This window comes from Leopardus geoffroyi, chromosome D1, assembly GCF_018350155.1.
Source record: "Leopardus geoffroyi isolate Oge1 chromosome D1, O.geoffroyi_Oge1_pat1.0, whole genome shotgun sequence".
Taxonomy (NCBI): Eukaryota; Metazoa; Chordata; class Mammalia; order Carnivora; family Felidae; genus Leopardus; species Leopardus geoffroyi.
The window spans coordinates 96,002,448-96,017,548 of record NC_059329.1 but is presented as its reverse complement, the minus strand read 5'-3'; the positions used below and the strand labels follow the sequence as shown (position 1 = coordinate 96,017,548).

The window sequence follows — 15,101 nt, the reverse complement described above, 5'->3', positions numbered from 1 at the left end:
ATATGCACCAAACGATTTAAAGGCAATTTTCCTTGAGAAGTGAGAATGGGGGAGAGGTGGGAAGACTTCACTTTATTATTTTAAATACCCCCATAATGTTAGACATTTACTTTTTAGAATGCCATGCATTCCTTCTGTAATTCAAATTTTTAATTAAACAAAAGTTTTATTTATTTTACTTTAGAGCGATTGAGAGCATACACACAAAGGAGAGGGGGCAGAGAGGAAGAGAGAGGGAAGGACAGACAGAGAATCAAGCAGGCTCTACGCTCAGCACAAAGCTGGATGCAGGGCTCGATCCCACAACTCTAGGATCATGACCTGAGCTGAGATCAAGAGTTAGATGCTCAACCAGCTGAGCCCCAGGTGCCCCAAAACACCCAGGTGCCCCAAAACAAAGAAAGTTTTAAAAGCTGAGTCTAACTGCACAGGGGAGAATGGGTTGGAAGCAGGACAAGACTAGAGAAAGGAGAGCAGTTAGAAAGCTGTGGCAAGAATCAGGTGGCCTGAATTGGAGTCACAGCAGTGACTATGGGCAGAAGATATAATTAGAAAGTAAAATGGAAAGATTTTGGTAAAGAATATAGGAAACAACTAGATTTCTGACATGGGCAAATGGGTGGATGGTGAATGGTGGGGTCTTTCATTCAGTTTGGGAAAACAGGGCATGACACAGGTTTAGGTAGGGTAAAAATGAGTTTAGATTTGATCATATTAAGCTTGAAGTACCTAGAGGACATTCACATGGAATTCAAAGCTTATTAGAGGTCCTGAATCTATAACCCTGGAGGAAAAAATCTGACTTACAAAAAGAAATGCGGCTATTCTCAGCACATATATGGTAACTTAAGCCCTGAGAAAAGATAGGATTGCCCAGGTATATGTAAAGAGTAAAAAGAGAAGGCTGAAACAGAAGCTGGAGGTAAAGCAATATATAAAGTTGAACTTCTCAGAATGATCTGTGATCCATCTGTATCATGATCTCCTGAGGGGTTTGGTAAAAATGTGGAATTCTTGGCTTTACTGGTTCAGATACTTTAGTGGCCTAGGAACCTGTATTTTAAGCAAGTACCCCAGATTATTGTTTGTAAGGTAAAGTTTGAGAACCACTGATCTAGAAGATGAGTGGCGGAAGAAGAGCTGGAGAAAAGAAAAGAAAAAAAAAAAGGTTAAGAAGGAGCTGTACTCTGCTCACCCCCAATGAAAAATGAGAATTTCGTGTCACGGTAGCCATTGGAAAACAGCATATCCATCAAAGCACAGTGGGCTGGTGAAAAATAAGCTGTCAGTAAATACTTGTTTAATAAGTAATTGGGAAAAGTATTTAAAGTTATAATTTACCTCTGTATACTTATAAGCTATTACCTACTCTATAGTATAAACAAAGTTAACCCCTGGGAATTTATAAGATAATAGAATAGTAGGAAGTGGAAAAAAAAAGGATTGAGTGAGAATCACTTTGATGTCAATGTCTAGGACAAATTACAAAGGTTTAGCAGGTACCTAGCAAGTTAGTGAAGAAACAACCATGACCTCTCAGATCCAAGTAAATTCCTGAAGTATATAAACACAGAAGCAAAGCTCTATGATAAAAAGATGGGCTCAGTGTTGAAAAGCACTGAAATAAACCTGTCAGCTTCATAGTATCATCCAGATGCCCTCTCCCAGATTAACCAATTACTTAATACCCAAATCAAGCCACTCCTTCACTTATAAGCTATTAAAGACCAATAGATAAAGATTTAGTCTGTTTGTCCAACTAAACCTGACAGCTCTTGCTCAGGTCATAGTTGCTGAAATATTACTGCTTATCAAACACTTCTTATGCCAAAGTTGCTAGGTTTCAGATCGTCAGCTTTGTCAGAAACTTCATTTGTTCTAAGCAGTTAAAAGGATCTGTACTTTAAAGACATTTGCTTGATAGAAGGCAAAATGATGAAATAACCCCCAAATTAAATCACACCTATTTTTGACGCTTCTCCACCCACCCCCAATTTAAAGTCATCACAAAACATTCTGCAGAGGTAAAGCAAACTGGAAAAGAGGAGACTTTTACTTCATTATTCCCATTTTTTACTTTTCTATTTCTTCATTGGTAGGTATTATGAAAGGGGGGGAAAGCACTTCAAACTTACTGAGTACAAAGTGCTCACTTGCATGTTACTGCAGATTTTTACTTACTGCTATCACTAAATGCCACTCATCAGTTATGTGACCGTGGGTGACTTTCTCTCCTATGAGTTGTACCATATACCCTTTAAGAATTTTTTCCTAGTCTAAAGTACTATTGTTCTAAGATTTGAGAAGGAAACAGTCGGTAGCTAAGAAATATTATAATGTTATGAGAGTTGATGACAATTATACTCTTTATTTACTTAAAGTTTTAGACCTCCACTTATGAAGACAGAGAATATCCAGGGGCCATGAACCCCAGTGCTAGAAGTACAACTTCTTTTTTTTTTTTTTTTTTTTTAAGTAGGCTTCATACATGGAGACCAATGTGGGGCTTGAAGTCATGACCCTGAGATCAAGACCTAAACTGAAGTCAAGAGTCGACTGAGACACCTGGGTGCCCCTTTCCCCTCCCGCACCTATTTTTAGAAGTACAACTTCTTGATTTAATAAGTCTAAGACAAACTGATAACATTTCAGGAGTTCATTTGTTAGCTGGTAATTCAGAACATGGAACATTGGTTTTTCCACAGTAATGATGTGATACATTATGGTTAGGCTCTTAAGCTAATTCACAAAATTTAACTTAATCTTCAAGTGACTCTCCAGACAATTTTGACAAAAACAGAAAAATAAATATTGCCATACTAGGAAAAAAAAAAAAAGAGAGGCACCTGGGTGGCTCAGTCAGTTAAACACCCAACTTTGGCTCAGGTCATGATCTTGCAGTTTGTGAGTTTGAGCCCCATGTCAGGCTCTGTGGTGACAGCTCAGAGCCTGGAGCCTGCTTTGGATTCTGTGTCTCCCTCTCTCTCTGCCCCTTCCATGCTCTCGCGTGCATGCGCTCTCTCTCTCAAAAATAAATGTTAAAAATTTTTAAAAAAAAAAAGGAAATGAAAAAAACCACAAATTTATCTCAAAGCCTATTCTTCACAGTGAAGTCAACCAAAGGATCCATTGACCTGATTACTCTGTAGATGCTCCAAGTAATGAGATTATAACAGCCCACTCCTTAAGTCCATGGACTCCAAGTACTCTTGCTTAAATAAAGCAAAATTTTCAGGTACAGGGGACACAAGGGGATCAGAGGTATGCCAAAGCCCAAAGCTGGGAGAAAAGCATAAAGGTGAAGAGAAGAGGAGCACCTCTTCTTAACTATCCCAACTGCAGTGGGAAAGGAACTCAGACTCTAGAACATTCTCTTCACATCCCAGCTCCAGGATTCCCTGAGCAATGCTCCTGGAATTTAGTGGCAGCTCAGTAAACATGGAACCTAAAAACATATAAGGTATGCTTCCCAGCTGAGACAGGGATTGTGGAAAGGAATGATTCCCTAACATGCCATGCTGAGAGCTCACCACTTGCTCCTGCCAGAAGTGACCACAGTTCTCTGACTGCGAGGACCCTGCCTGGAAGAATGGCTGCCTCCTAGCTGTGACTGAAGCCCCATTTCAATCCCTTTTCAGGGCCAGGTCTTCCAATATATTTGTGTGTTCACAAGTTTGTAGTTGTAACTTGTGGGTGTCTATCTTTATCATTTGCTAAGGCTTGAAATAGAAAAACCAAACAACTGTTCTCTTCTCCTGGGAAGAACTGCTTACTGTACTTACAATTTTACAGTGATGGAAAATATCCCTATGTAAGTCTGTATTTGGGGCAATTCAGATTTTTAATTCATAAGTACCTCTCCACATTCACTATGGAAAACAATGACCTATCTAATTTGGACAAGTTTAAATATCAGGCAGAGTTTCAAAAGGTATTTGCCACGCTAATATTCTAAAGTTGCCATTTCAGTTTACCCTTAGCCCTCTCCCTGATATTAGACCACTTTAAAACTAAAATCACACTTCTGCTCTCATTTAGATATTATAACCAAAAACAAGTAGCAAGGAATATGGTATGTCAGTTAGGACACAATATATACATATTAAGCTTTTAATTAATTGTTGCTGAACATATGAATAGATCTGCAGTACACCCAAATCCATATACTAAAGGGATCTTTCAGTTCTTTAATAAGCATATGCAAATGTGATAATTCATCACAATCTAAATTGAGTTTTGGATTCTGCCCGCATTTGAAATCTTGCCAGCAAGGAAAGCATAGGTAATATACCCAGCTATCCGAGTGGCACTCAGAAGATGATCATGTATTCAACTCTCTTACTTTACTTATAAATGTTGCTTTTCCTTCAGATTAAATCCAACTTTCCTTCCCTAGCCTCTTCTTGTTACGCTGAAGACACCAGCTTTATGTCTTCTGGTATAAAATTTTGTGGTTGTATGAACTTAACATTGTAAATGTTATGTAGCAAAGTATTGGACAAATTCACTGAAAAAGACAACTGTTAAAAGCTTATAGTAAAGAAATCTTGCTTTCCTAACCTTAAGCCTAACTACTTACTGCAGGAGTGACTTGGCAAATTTCCAAAAGACTGTTCAAATTTCTCCCTTTCTGAGGCAAGTTACAGAAACCTCTACCTTTCCCCCACTGAAACATAAGTATCCAATGTGCAAAAAAGAAAGAATTTGGAGGTTTTTTGTTGTTAAAAAAACAAATCAGGTTCTACTTTCACATTGCAATGTTCAGCAAATAATGCATTTCTACCAGCTTTCACTTTTCAGATGGGCTACTTCCTAGGCTGAGAGGCAGGACACCAAAATGGGAAGGAGAAGTCAATGTCATAGTGTATAAATAGCTGTGGCCAAAAACAATATTGCAGAAGAGCCAATAGGAGATGGGCTCCCCAAATTGCGGCAGGAGTGACTTAATTCCATGTATCCCTTCATGAGGGCCTCAAGGAAAATTATCATCAGGAAATAAAAGGGGGTGGGGGTAGCAGCCAGGACTCCCATAAGATTTCTGATCTTTTGTGAAAGAAATAAACTTGCAGTGCTTTCTAGAGTTTCTGAAATGCACACCTATCTTTTAAATCTCAAATGGTATGGCCATGAAAAGGAAATCTTTTCCAATGTAAGTTGGTATAGAGAAAAAGAGTGCCCAATAAGAAGTTAGTCTTTTCTCAGACATACTTAAAAACCACTGAACAATACCAACGCCGATTTTACATTGTTTTGCTCACTCGTTACACGAGGTAAAATTTGCCATCACAAGGCAAATCTAAACGAGAACCCCACTTCATACAAAAGTAAACCTTGCACTGTGTTCCTATCATCATTCATTACACACAATCGAAAGGTCCATAATTTCACACGATGACGGTTAATACACTTGAGATCAAGGGGCGAGACTGCATGGGGCACACAATTCACTTCCTAAATGTTTGCTGGACTTTTCAGGATTGCTCTCAAGTATTGGAAGTTATTAAGTTTACCAAGATTCTGCAGCCGAGCACACGCACGTACTGTTTAGGGATCAGCGGCATTCACAAAATGTAGGCAATCATAAAGTTATGTAAGAAAAGCAGTCCCTCCTCTGAGGAATTAGTTCGGACGGACACACAAGAATCCAGGAAATCGCATATCCTCCTTGCGGGGCCGGGTTACAGGAACTAGGTAAAGAAACAATGCAAAGTACACTGGGAAACGAGGGCAGTTACAGCCGAAAAGATGCAGGCAACGCCACCAGAGGCATCTTCAAGCATTCCTTCGGAAGGAAGGTGTATGTTGTCCCTAAAGAGCCCCTGTTGACCTGGGTAACGGTACAAGCTGAAACCACCTCGTCCCGACACGAATTCCAGCACTGGAAGAGGAGACTGGGATAGGAAGCATTAGATGACCCACTGCCTAGGGGTGCCGAAGCTGTCACCGCCCTGGGACTCGCGCACAGCCGGGCGCTGCCACCTGCTTTCTACTTCTTCAGGGAGAGCTGGTGACGCGTGGTGGGCCCGAGAGGAACCAGAGGCAAGGATAATGAATCTGCGGTTTCTAAAGCCCAAGCACAACAAGATGTCCCCAGAGTCCGACCCCCACAGCCGGGCGACTCTTCCCACGCGGCACGCTGCCCCAGGGGTGGAAGGCTGAGAACTTGCAGGCGTCTGAGGCGAGGGCCAGAGAACAAATGGGGAGGGGGCGACGCCGGGTCTCAGCGTCGGGGTCGCTCGGGCCCTAGCGCCCGGACCGTGGGAAGGTAGGCTGGGGGCGGGGCCGCGTGGAGCCAAATAGCCAGGGGCCGGACCTGGGAATCCCCCGGGGCGAGGGCGGGCGCGGGCGGAGAGGGACGCCTATGGCCGCTACCTGCTGCTGGATCTTCCCGTCCTCCGTGACGACCCAGTGCGTGGTGGCGAAGGCCCCTCGAGCCGCCACACTCAGCAAGGCGGAAAGACTGAGGAGCCAGCCTGGGCCGGAGCAAGGCGGCAGCTCGCACCGGCCGCGGACCCCTACTGCCGCCGCCATCTTGCCCCCCCGGCCCGGCTGCTCACACCGGAAGCGGAAGCGGGCCCCCGCCGCCCGCCATCTTGGGGAGGTCGGCGCTGGAGGAGGTGGAGCCCAGGGGGCGCTGCCCGCTGACGACCGGCTTTTTCAGCCTCGGTTTGGGCTACCGGGGCAGCCGGGTTTGGCTTTAGGTCGGAGACCGCGTTTTTGTTATTGTTTTCCTGTACGCGATACGATCTCGTGGGGTGGGAACCAGAGGGAGATAAAAGTAGTGTTCTAGGTGGAGCCTAAATTGAAATAACAGGATTCAGAGAATACGTACAGAGTGTGTATGTCTGCGTGTATATATTGATATATATTCTTAATAAAATCTTGGTTTTCGCTTTATTTCATTTTAATTCCTGGTTGTGCAATATAGTTGGGAAATAAAAGGTATGCTTTGAAAACGCCTAAGGGAAGAGATGGATTCTCTTTTATTCTTCAAGTCTCTTAATAGTAGAAGCTTCAGAGTTGGACTGGTTGTCAGTCAAGGGCAGCAATGTTCAGTATAAGTATGTAAGCCTCGAGCCACATACAAATTTTTAAACAAAGACAGTGAAATAACACATTTTATTTAACCCATTATATGTAATATAGTATTAGTTCAATATGAAATCTGTACAAGTTACTGAGATATTTTTTGTACTTAGTCGTGGGAATAGGTGTGTATTTTAGATCTAGAGCTCAGGTAATTTCAGGCTAGAGAGATTTCGGGGCTTAAGAGCCATATGTGGGTAGTGGCTACCTCAGGTCTAGGCTGGAAGTCGAGATCTGGAGACCCAAACAGCATTGGCATCACCTGGCAGTTTATTAGAAATGCACATTCTTGGCTCTTCCACCCCTCCCCATCAGATTCTACCTTTCAGCAAGAGTCCCAGGGCACTGGTATGTACGTTAAGAAGCACTTCCCTCTAGTGAACCAACGTGGGGCCAAGCGACTAGCCTGCCTTCTCGCTTCTAGTTAGATATGTTGTTTTAGGTATTTCAGGGCTGCCTTCTAGCTTTGTAGGTTCATTAAGCTTTTGGTTTTCTCTTTGGGAAAAGGAGGGTGAGAATTTTGCCTGACCACTTCCCTACTTTGGCATATTGCTGGAAAACAAAAATAATTGCCAAGTGTTTAAATATAACTTCATACTATGGAAGCAATGACCACAGCATTGGTTTTTAGTTCCTTCTGAAAGTAGGTTTTCTTGGAGGATTGCAGTAATGAACATGCATCTCCCTAAAAATGTGTGGCTTATCTGCTTTTTTGTCTAGTACTCTGCTAGACAGTGGGTATGGAGATCTGACCACTGAGCAATGTGCAAGCTAGTGGAATATTGTCAGGTTAACAATTGAAATACAGGATGTATTATTCCTGAGTATTCCTGTGTGTGTGTGTGTGTGTGTGTGTGTGTGTGTGTACTACATATTCTTTATCTCTTTATCTGTTCATCTATCCATGGACATTCGGGTTGTTTTTGTATCTTGGCTATTGTAAATAATACAGCAATAGAACATAAGGGTACATATATCTTTTCAAATTTGTGTTTCTGTTTTCTTTGGATAATTTTCCAGTAGTGAAATTACTGGATTGTATGCTATTTCTATTTTTAATTTTTTGAGGAACTTCCATGTGTGGATGCACCAATTTACATTCCCAACAACAGTGCACAAGTGTTCCTTTTGCTCCACATCCTTGCCAACACTTGTTGTCTTTTTGATTCTAGTCATTCTGACAGGTGTAATGTAATATCTCATTGTAGTTTTGATTTACATTTCCCTGATAATTAGTAATGTTGAGCATCTTTTTATGTGTCTGTTGGTCATCTGTATGTCTTTTTGGAAGAAAAATGTCTATTCAAGTCCTCTGCTCATTTTAAAATCAGATTATTTATTTTGGGGTTTTCTGGTGTTGAGTTGTGTAAGTTATTTGTATATTTTGGCTATTAATGCCTTATCAGATATATCACTTGCAAATATCTTCTCTCATTCAGGCTGCCTTTTCATTTTGTTGATGGTTCCTTTACTGTGCACAATTTTTTTTTTTTTTTTTTTTGGTGCAATCCCAGTACTTTATTTTTGCTTTATTTCCCTTGCCTTAGGAGACGTATCTAGAAAAATATTGATAAGACCAATGTCCAAGAAATGACTGCCTATATTTTCTTCTAGGAGTTTTATAGTTTTAGGTCTTATATTTAGGTTTTTAATCCATTCTGAGTTTGTTTCTATGTAGGAAAGTGGTCCAGGGGCACCTGGGTGGCTCAGTTGGTTAAGCGTCTGCCTTCAGCTCAGGTTATGATCTCATGGTTTGTGAGTTCGAGCCCCATGCACTGACAGTGCAGATCCTGCTTGGAATTTTCTCTCTCTCTCTCTCCCCCACTAGCACTCGCTCTTGCTGTGTCTAACTAACTAACTAACTAACTAACTAACTAACTAACTAACTAGTGCTCCAGTTTCATTCTTTTGCATGTAGCTGTCCAGTTTTCCCAGCACCATTTATTGAAGGGACTGTACTTTCCCCATTGTATATTCTTGCTTCCTTTGTTGTAGATTACTTGACCAGATAAGCATGGATTTGTTTCTGGGCTCTCTGTTCTGTTCTGTTGATCTACATGTCTATTTTTGTGCTAGTGTCATATGGTTTTAATTACTGCAGCTTTGTAGTATATCTTGAAATTTGGGGTTGTGATACCTCCAGTTTTGTTCTTCTTTCTCAAGATTTCTTTGGCTACTTGAGGTCTTTTGTGATTCCACATAAATTTTAGTATTAATTGTTTTAGTTCTGTGAAAAAGATTGTTGGTGTTTTGATAGGGATTGCATTGAATCTGTAGATTGCTTTGGGTAGTATGGACATTTTAACAATATTTGTTCTTCCAGTCCCTAAGCATGGAATATCTTGCCATTTGTTTGTGTCATTTTCAATTTCTTTCATCAGTGTTTTATAGTTTTTAGAGTAAGGTCTTTCACTTCCTTGATTAAGTTTATTCCTTGGTATTTTATTCTTTTTGGAGCAATTGTAAAATGGAATTGTTTTCTTAATATCTCTTCCTGCTATTTAATTATTAGCAATTGAAACACAATTGATTTTTTATGTATCCTGCAACTTTACTGACTTCATTTTTTACTTCTAATAGTTTTTTGGTGGAGTCCTTAGGGTTTCCTATGTATAGTATCATGTCATCTGCAAATAGTGACAGTTTAACTTCTTCCTTAACAATTTGGATGCATTTATTTTTTTTTTTGTCTGAGTGCTGTGGCTAGGACTTCCAGTACTATGTTGAATAAAAGTGGTGAGAGCGGATATCCTTGTTCTTGTTCCTGATCATAGAGGAAAAGCTCTCAGTTTTTCACCATTGAATATGATGTTAGCTGTGGATTTTTCATATATGGCTGTTATTATGTTGAGTTATGTTCCCTCTAAATCCACCTTGTTGAGAGTTATCATGAATAGATGTTAAATTTTGTCAAATGCTTTTTCTGTATTTATTGAGATGTCATATGATTTTTATCCTTTCTTTTGTCATTGTGGTGTATCACATTGATTGATGTGCAAATATTGAACCATCCTTGCATCCCTGGAATAAATGCCACTTGACCAAGGTGAATGATTCTTTTAATGTATTTTTGAATGCAGCTTGCATTTTGTTGAGGATTTTTGCATCTATGTTCACCAGAGATACTTGCCTGTATGTTTGTTTTGGTGGTACTTTGTAAATTTTGAACAGCTAAACTTGTGAGTAATTCTTTGTTCAATTAATTATACATTCTTAGCATACGATAGCAGGAAGCATTTCCTGTACAAATATATTTTTATCTTCCAAAAACCTTGGTTACTTTGACTTTTATTTATTATCTCTATAGAATTTTTGAAGCCAGGAATTGGACAGTGATAAAATGAACTTTCTGGATCATTTCCTCCTTTGGGCCATTTTAACTGAAAGTTGCAGAGAATCTCCATACTGTTTATTCCTTAGAGAAAATATAAGATATAAATATAACTGAGAGAATTAACATTCTGGTTTAAATTCTGTTAATTGATTATCTTTCGCTTCATGGAAAACCAACTTAAATTGTAGTGGCTTAAATGTTTAACTTTAAAACATGATTTATTATATTTCATAGTTTGTTGGCTAGACTCATCTGGGTGTTTCTTCTCCGGCTTGTCTGGGGTCACTCATAAGGCTGCACTCAGCTGGGACCTCAGCTGGGGCTGTCCCAGAATGACTCCACATACATATCTAGTGCTTTAGCTGGAGTGGCTGAAATGGCTAGGAGTGGCTGGGTTGTCTCTCAGGATAGTTAGAGAGGCTTCTGACATGGTGGCCAGGCTCCTTGAGGGCCAGACCCAGAACTGGGAAGTGTCTCTTCTGCATTCTACTGGTCAGAGAAGGGAATAAGGGTAGCTCAGATTCGAAGGGAAAAGGAAATAGACTCATCTTGATAAGTGAAGCATTATGTTCAAGCAGATATGGAAGGAATTATTGGCAGCTTACTCTGCATATAGTTAATTCCTTTAGAGGGATTTTGAATTGATAGAAGTTGAAAAGGTGGATAGGGAGGGAAGCTAGTTATGGCAGGGAGGGCTGTGGAGGTATATCTTTCCAACAGCTATATGCAAAGTGAACACAGTTTACAAAGGGAAGGCAGAGAGTACCTAAATATAATAATTTCATTTAGAAATAGTTTGCCAAATAGATCAAGCAGTCTGAAGCATGAGGACTATTAAGGATGAGACCAAATGTCTAGTCAGCCAAGGATTCTAATTCACAGTGACACCAGGGCTGCTCTGAGGATAGCATGATGGTCAGCCCCAAAAGAATTTTCCAGATACAGACTTCCCAGACATTAATTTATCAAAAGCCTTACAGCTGTTAATATATTTGGGGAGGACAGTTTCTGTGGAGTAACTGTATTGTCTATTCACTGTAAGTAGCTAAAGGTCATACCTGTCCCCACCCCCAGTTTTTACTACCACATACACTCAAATTTCAATATCCTCATTTTTTAAAATTTATTTTTATTTTAATTTACATCCAAGTTAGTTACCATATAGTGCAAAAATGATTCCAGGAGTAGAATCCAGTGACTCATCCCCTATATATAATACCCAGTGCTCATCCCAACAAGTGTCCTCCTTAATGCCCCTTGCCCATTTAGTCCATCCCCCCACCCCAAACCCCTCCAGCACCCTCAGTTTATTTTCTGTATTTAACAGTCTCTTATGTTTTGTCCCCCTCCCTGTTTTTATATTATTTTTGCTACCTTTCCTTTATGTTCATCTGTCTTGTATCTTAAATTCCACATATGAGTGAAGTCATGATATTTGTCTTTCTCTAATTTCGCTTACCATATAATACACTCTGGTTCCATCCATGTTGTTGCAGATGGCAAGATTTCATTCTTTTTGATCACCCTTAGTTTATATATAAACTGATTGGTATATATATATATATGTATATATATATAAACTGATTAGTGTATATATATATATATATATATATATATATACACATACATCATCCCTGATGATGAGCGATGTTGAGCATTTTTTCATGTGTCTGTTAGTGTCTATTCATGCCTTTTGCCCATTTCTTCACTGGATTATTTGTTTTTTGGGGAGTTGAGTTTGATACGCTCTTTATATATTTTGGATACTAACCCTTTATCTGATATGTCATTTGCAAATATCTTCTCCCATTTCATAGGTTGCCTTTTAGTTTTACTGATTGTTTCCTTTGCTGTGCAGAAGCTTTTTATCTTGATGAAGTCACAATAGTTCACTTTTGCTTTTGTTTCCCTTGCCTCCAGAAACATATTAAGACACTTACTGCAGTCGAGGTCAAAGAGGTTTTTGCCTGCTTTCTCCTCGAGGATTTTGATGGCTTCCTGTCTTACGTCTAGGTCTTTCATCCATTTTGAGTTTATTTTTGTGGATGGTGTAAGAAAGTGGGCCAGGTTCATTCTTCTGCATGTCGCTGTCTAGTTTTCCCACCATTTGCTGAAGAGACTGTCTTTATTCCACTGGATATTCTTTCCTGCTTTGTCAAAGATTAGTTGGTCATACGTTTATGGGGCCATTTCTCGGTTTTCTATTCTGTTCCATTGATCTGAGTGTCTGTTTTTGTGCCAGTACCATACTGTCTTGATTACAGCTTTGTAATACAGCTTGAGGTCCAGAATTGTGATGCTTGCAGCTTTGGTTTTCTTTTTCAGGATTGCTTTTGGCTATTTGGGGTTCTTCTTGTTCCATACAATTAATACCCTCATTTTATGATGAAACTCAAGTTCATTCTATTAAAACCTTTTGTGAGTTTGGGCTTTTTGATCTTATCACTTTATAGAAAGTTAAATTTTAGTTTTTCCTCATTGGAATACCATTTCCTCATTTTTTATTTGTTCTCTGTTCCTTTTCTGATAAATTTCTTGAGGAATACTAACTGGAGCTGCATCTAGTATTCTGTGTATCTAGGCCTTATCTCAGATTTTTTAAAATGTTTATTTATTTTTAGAGAGAGAGACAGAGCACAAACAGGGGAGGGGCAGAGTGAGGGAGACACAGAATCTGAAGCAGGCTCCAGGCTCTGAGCTGTTGGCACAGAGCCCGACACGGGGCTCAAACCCATGAACTGTGAGATCGTGACCTTGGCCGAAGTTGGATGGCTCAGCCAACTGAGCCACTCAGGCGCTCCTGAAATCTTGTTTCTATTATCAACTATGACCAGAATTTTACTGGATTTTCTTACTTTTGATTGCATTAGTTTTACCTAATAAATGTACAACTTTTAGGAATCAATCTACAATTTCTTAGGTTTTTTGATAAATTAGATTTCATTGGTCTAAGTTTTAGTTTCCATCACACTTGCTAGAATTGAATCTCATTTTTTCCCACCTGACCAGAACTGCTTTGAGTTCCTCCTATAGTTTCTAACACGGGAGAAGACAGTGTGCTTAGGGAGCACACAGGTGCATGGTCCTGTATACACCTTGGGAGGAAAGGCTTCCGAAGCAGAATGGAATCTAGTGGGGTCTGAAGGATGAATCCATTAGCTGGATGAATAGGGGTGGAGTGGGGGTGGGTAACAATGATTTTCTTGACCGGGGAAACATGCCTCAGTATCAGAAAGAGCACGGTGCCCTCTGAGTCACTGAAAGCAGTTCATTATCATAGATGAGGAATTTAGGAGCCCAGGGATTGAAACTAGGAACCTAAAAGCTTTGGGATAGCACCCCAACCCACTTTTTTGTTTTTAGCACAGCCTGGTGTTCTTAAAGCCAAGTGTTCTGCAGTTTTTGTTGCCTCCATCTCAAATGCTTTTCCTTGAGATCTTCACTAGCCTGGCTCCAAATCATCATCCAGGTCTTGGCTCAAATTAATTCTTTACAGACTTTTCCTAACCATTCTTTCCATGTTAGCTCTTACACATTGTCACATTAGAATGCTTCAGCATTTTCATACTACTACTCTCTGAAATCAGCCTATTTATCAGGCTCTGTGTACTAGAATGTGAACTCCCAGCAGTTTGCCTCTCTTGTTCATTACTATGTTCCAGAGCTTGAAACACTGCCTTTGACTTTTTATCGAAAGCTTACCATGTGCCAAGCACTGTTTTAGGTAGTTGTGATTATCAGTGAGCAAAATGCAAAAATCTTTCCCTTTGTGGCATTTTAGCCACATTACATTCTATCAGGAGAAGACAGAGTAAACAACATGCAAGTAAACTATACAGTATGTTAGAAGTTGGCAAATGCTCTAAAGAACATGCAGCAGGGTTAAGTGGGATTTCGAGTCTTGGCAGGATAGAAAAGGGGCATTGCAATATATCATGTTCCTTGAGAAGGTGATCTTTTGAGGATTTGAAGGAGATGGAATTAGACAAGCAGATAGAAGGGAAAGAGTAGCTAGTGCAAAAATCCTAAGGCAGGTGTGTCCGCCTAGGCTGCAGGAAGCCAGGTGACTGGGGCAGAGTGATGGAGAGGAAGGACAGCAGCTGAGGTCAGGGATGAAAAGCCATGGCATTTTTAAAATTTGTATTCTGAAATGAGCCACTGAACAGCTTCAAGTAGGAGTGGATCTCTGCTGTCATGTTTAGAACAGGCTGTCAAGAATCCAGTGTAAGAGCAGGGAGATCAGTTAGAAGGCTACCATGAAACTCCAGGCAAGAAATGATGGACAAAGAAATTTGGCAGTCCTCAGCATGTAGGTGGTACTAAAGCTACAGGACTGGCTGTGATCATCAAGGGAATTTAGATATCTCGTTCTGATCCATTTAAATTTTGGCTTTAAAACACTCCTAACAGGGGCGTCTGGGTGGCTCAGTCGGTTAAGTGGCCGACTTCGGCTCAGGTCATGATCTCATGGTTTGAGTTAAAGCCCCGTGTCAGGCTCTGTGCTGACTGCTCGGAGCATGGAGCCTGCTTCTGTTTCTGTGTCTCCCTCTCTCTCTGCCCCTCCCCCATTTGCACTCTGTCTCTCTCTGCCTTTCAAAAATGAATAAATGTTAAAAAAAATAAATAAAAAAAAAATAAAACACTCCTAGCCATTCTACTTCAGGAAGACTTTTAGTAAAGG

General features: G+C 40.2%; 1 protein-coding gene across 2 annotated transcripts in view; it reads right to left on the bottom strand.

Moving 5' to 3' along the window:
* Positions 1–6,563, bottom strand: part of TTC17 (tetratricopeptide repeat domain 17) — a 127,346-nt gene extending 120,783 nt beyond the window's left edge. For both annotated transcript variants that reach the window (XM_045485025.1, XM_045485026.1), the window contains exon 1: positions 6,373–6,563. In XM_045485025.1, the coding sequence (XP_045340981.1) occupies positions 6,373–6,531 (159 nt within the window). In that variant the 5' untranslated portion in view covers positions 6,532–6,563. The remainder of the gene's footprint in view (positions 1–6,372) is intronic.
* Positions 6,564–15,101: the final 8,538 nt, after the last annotated feature.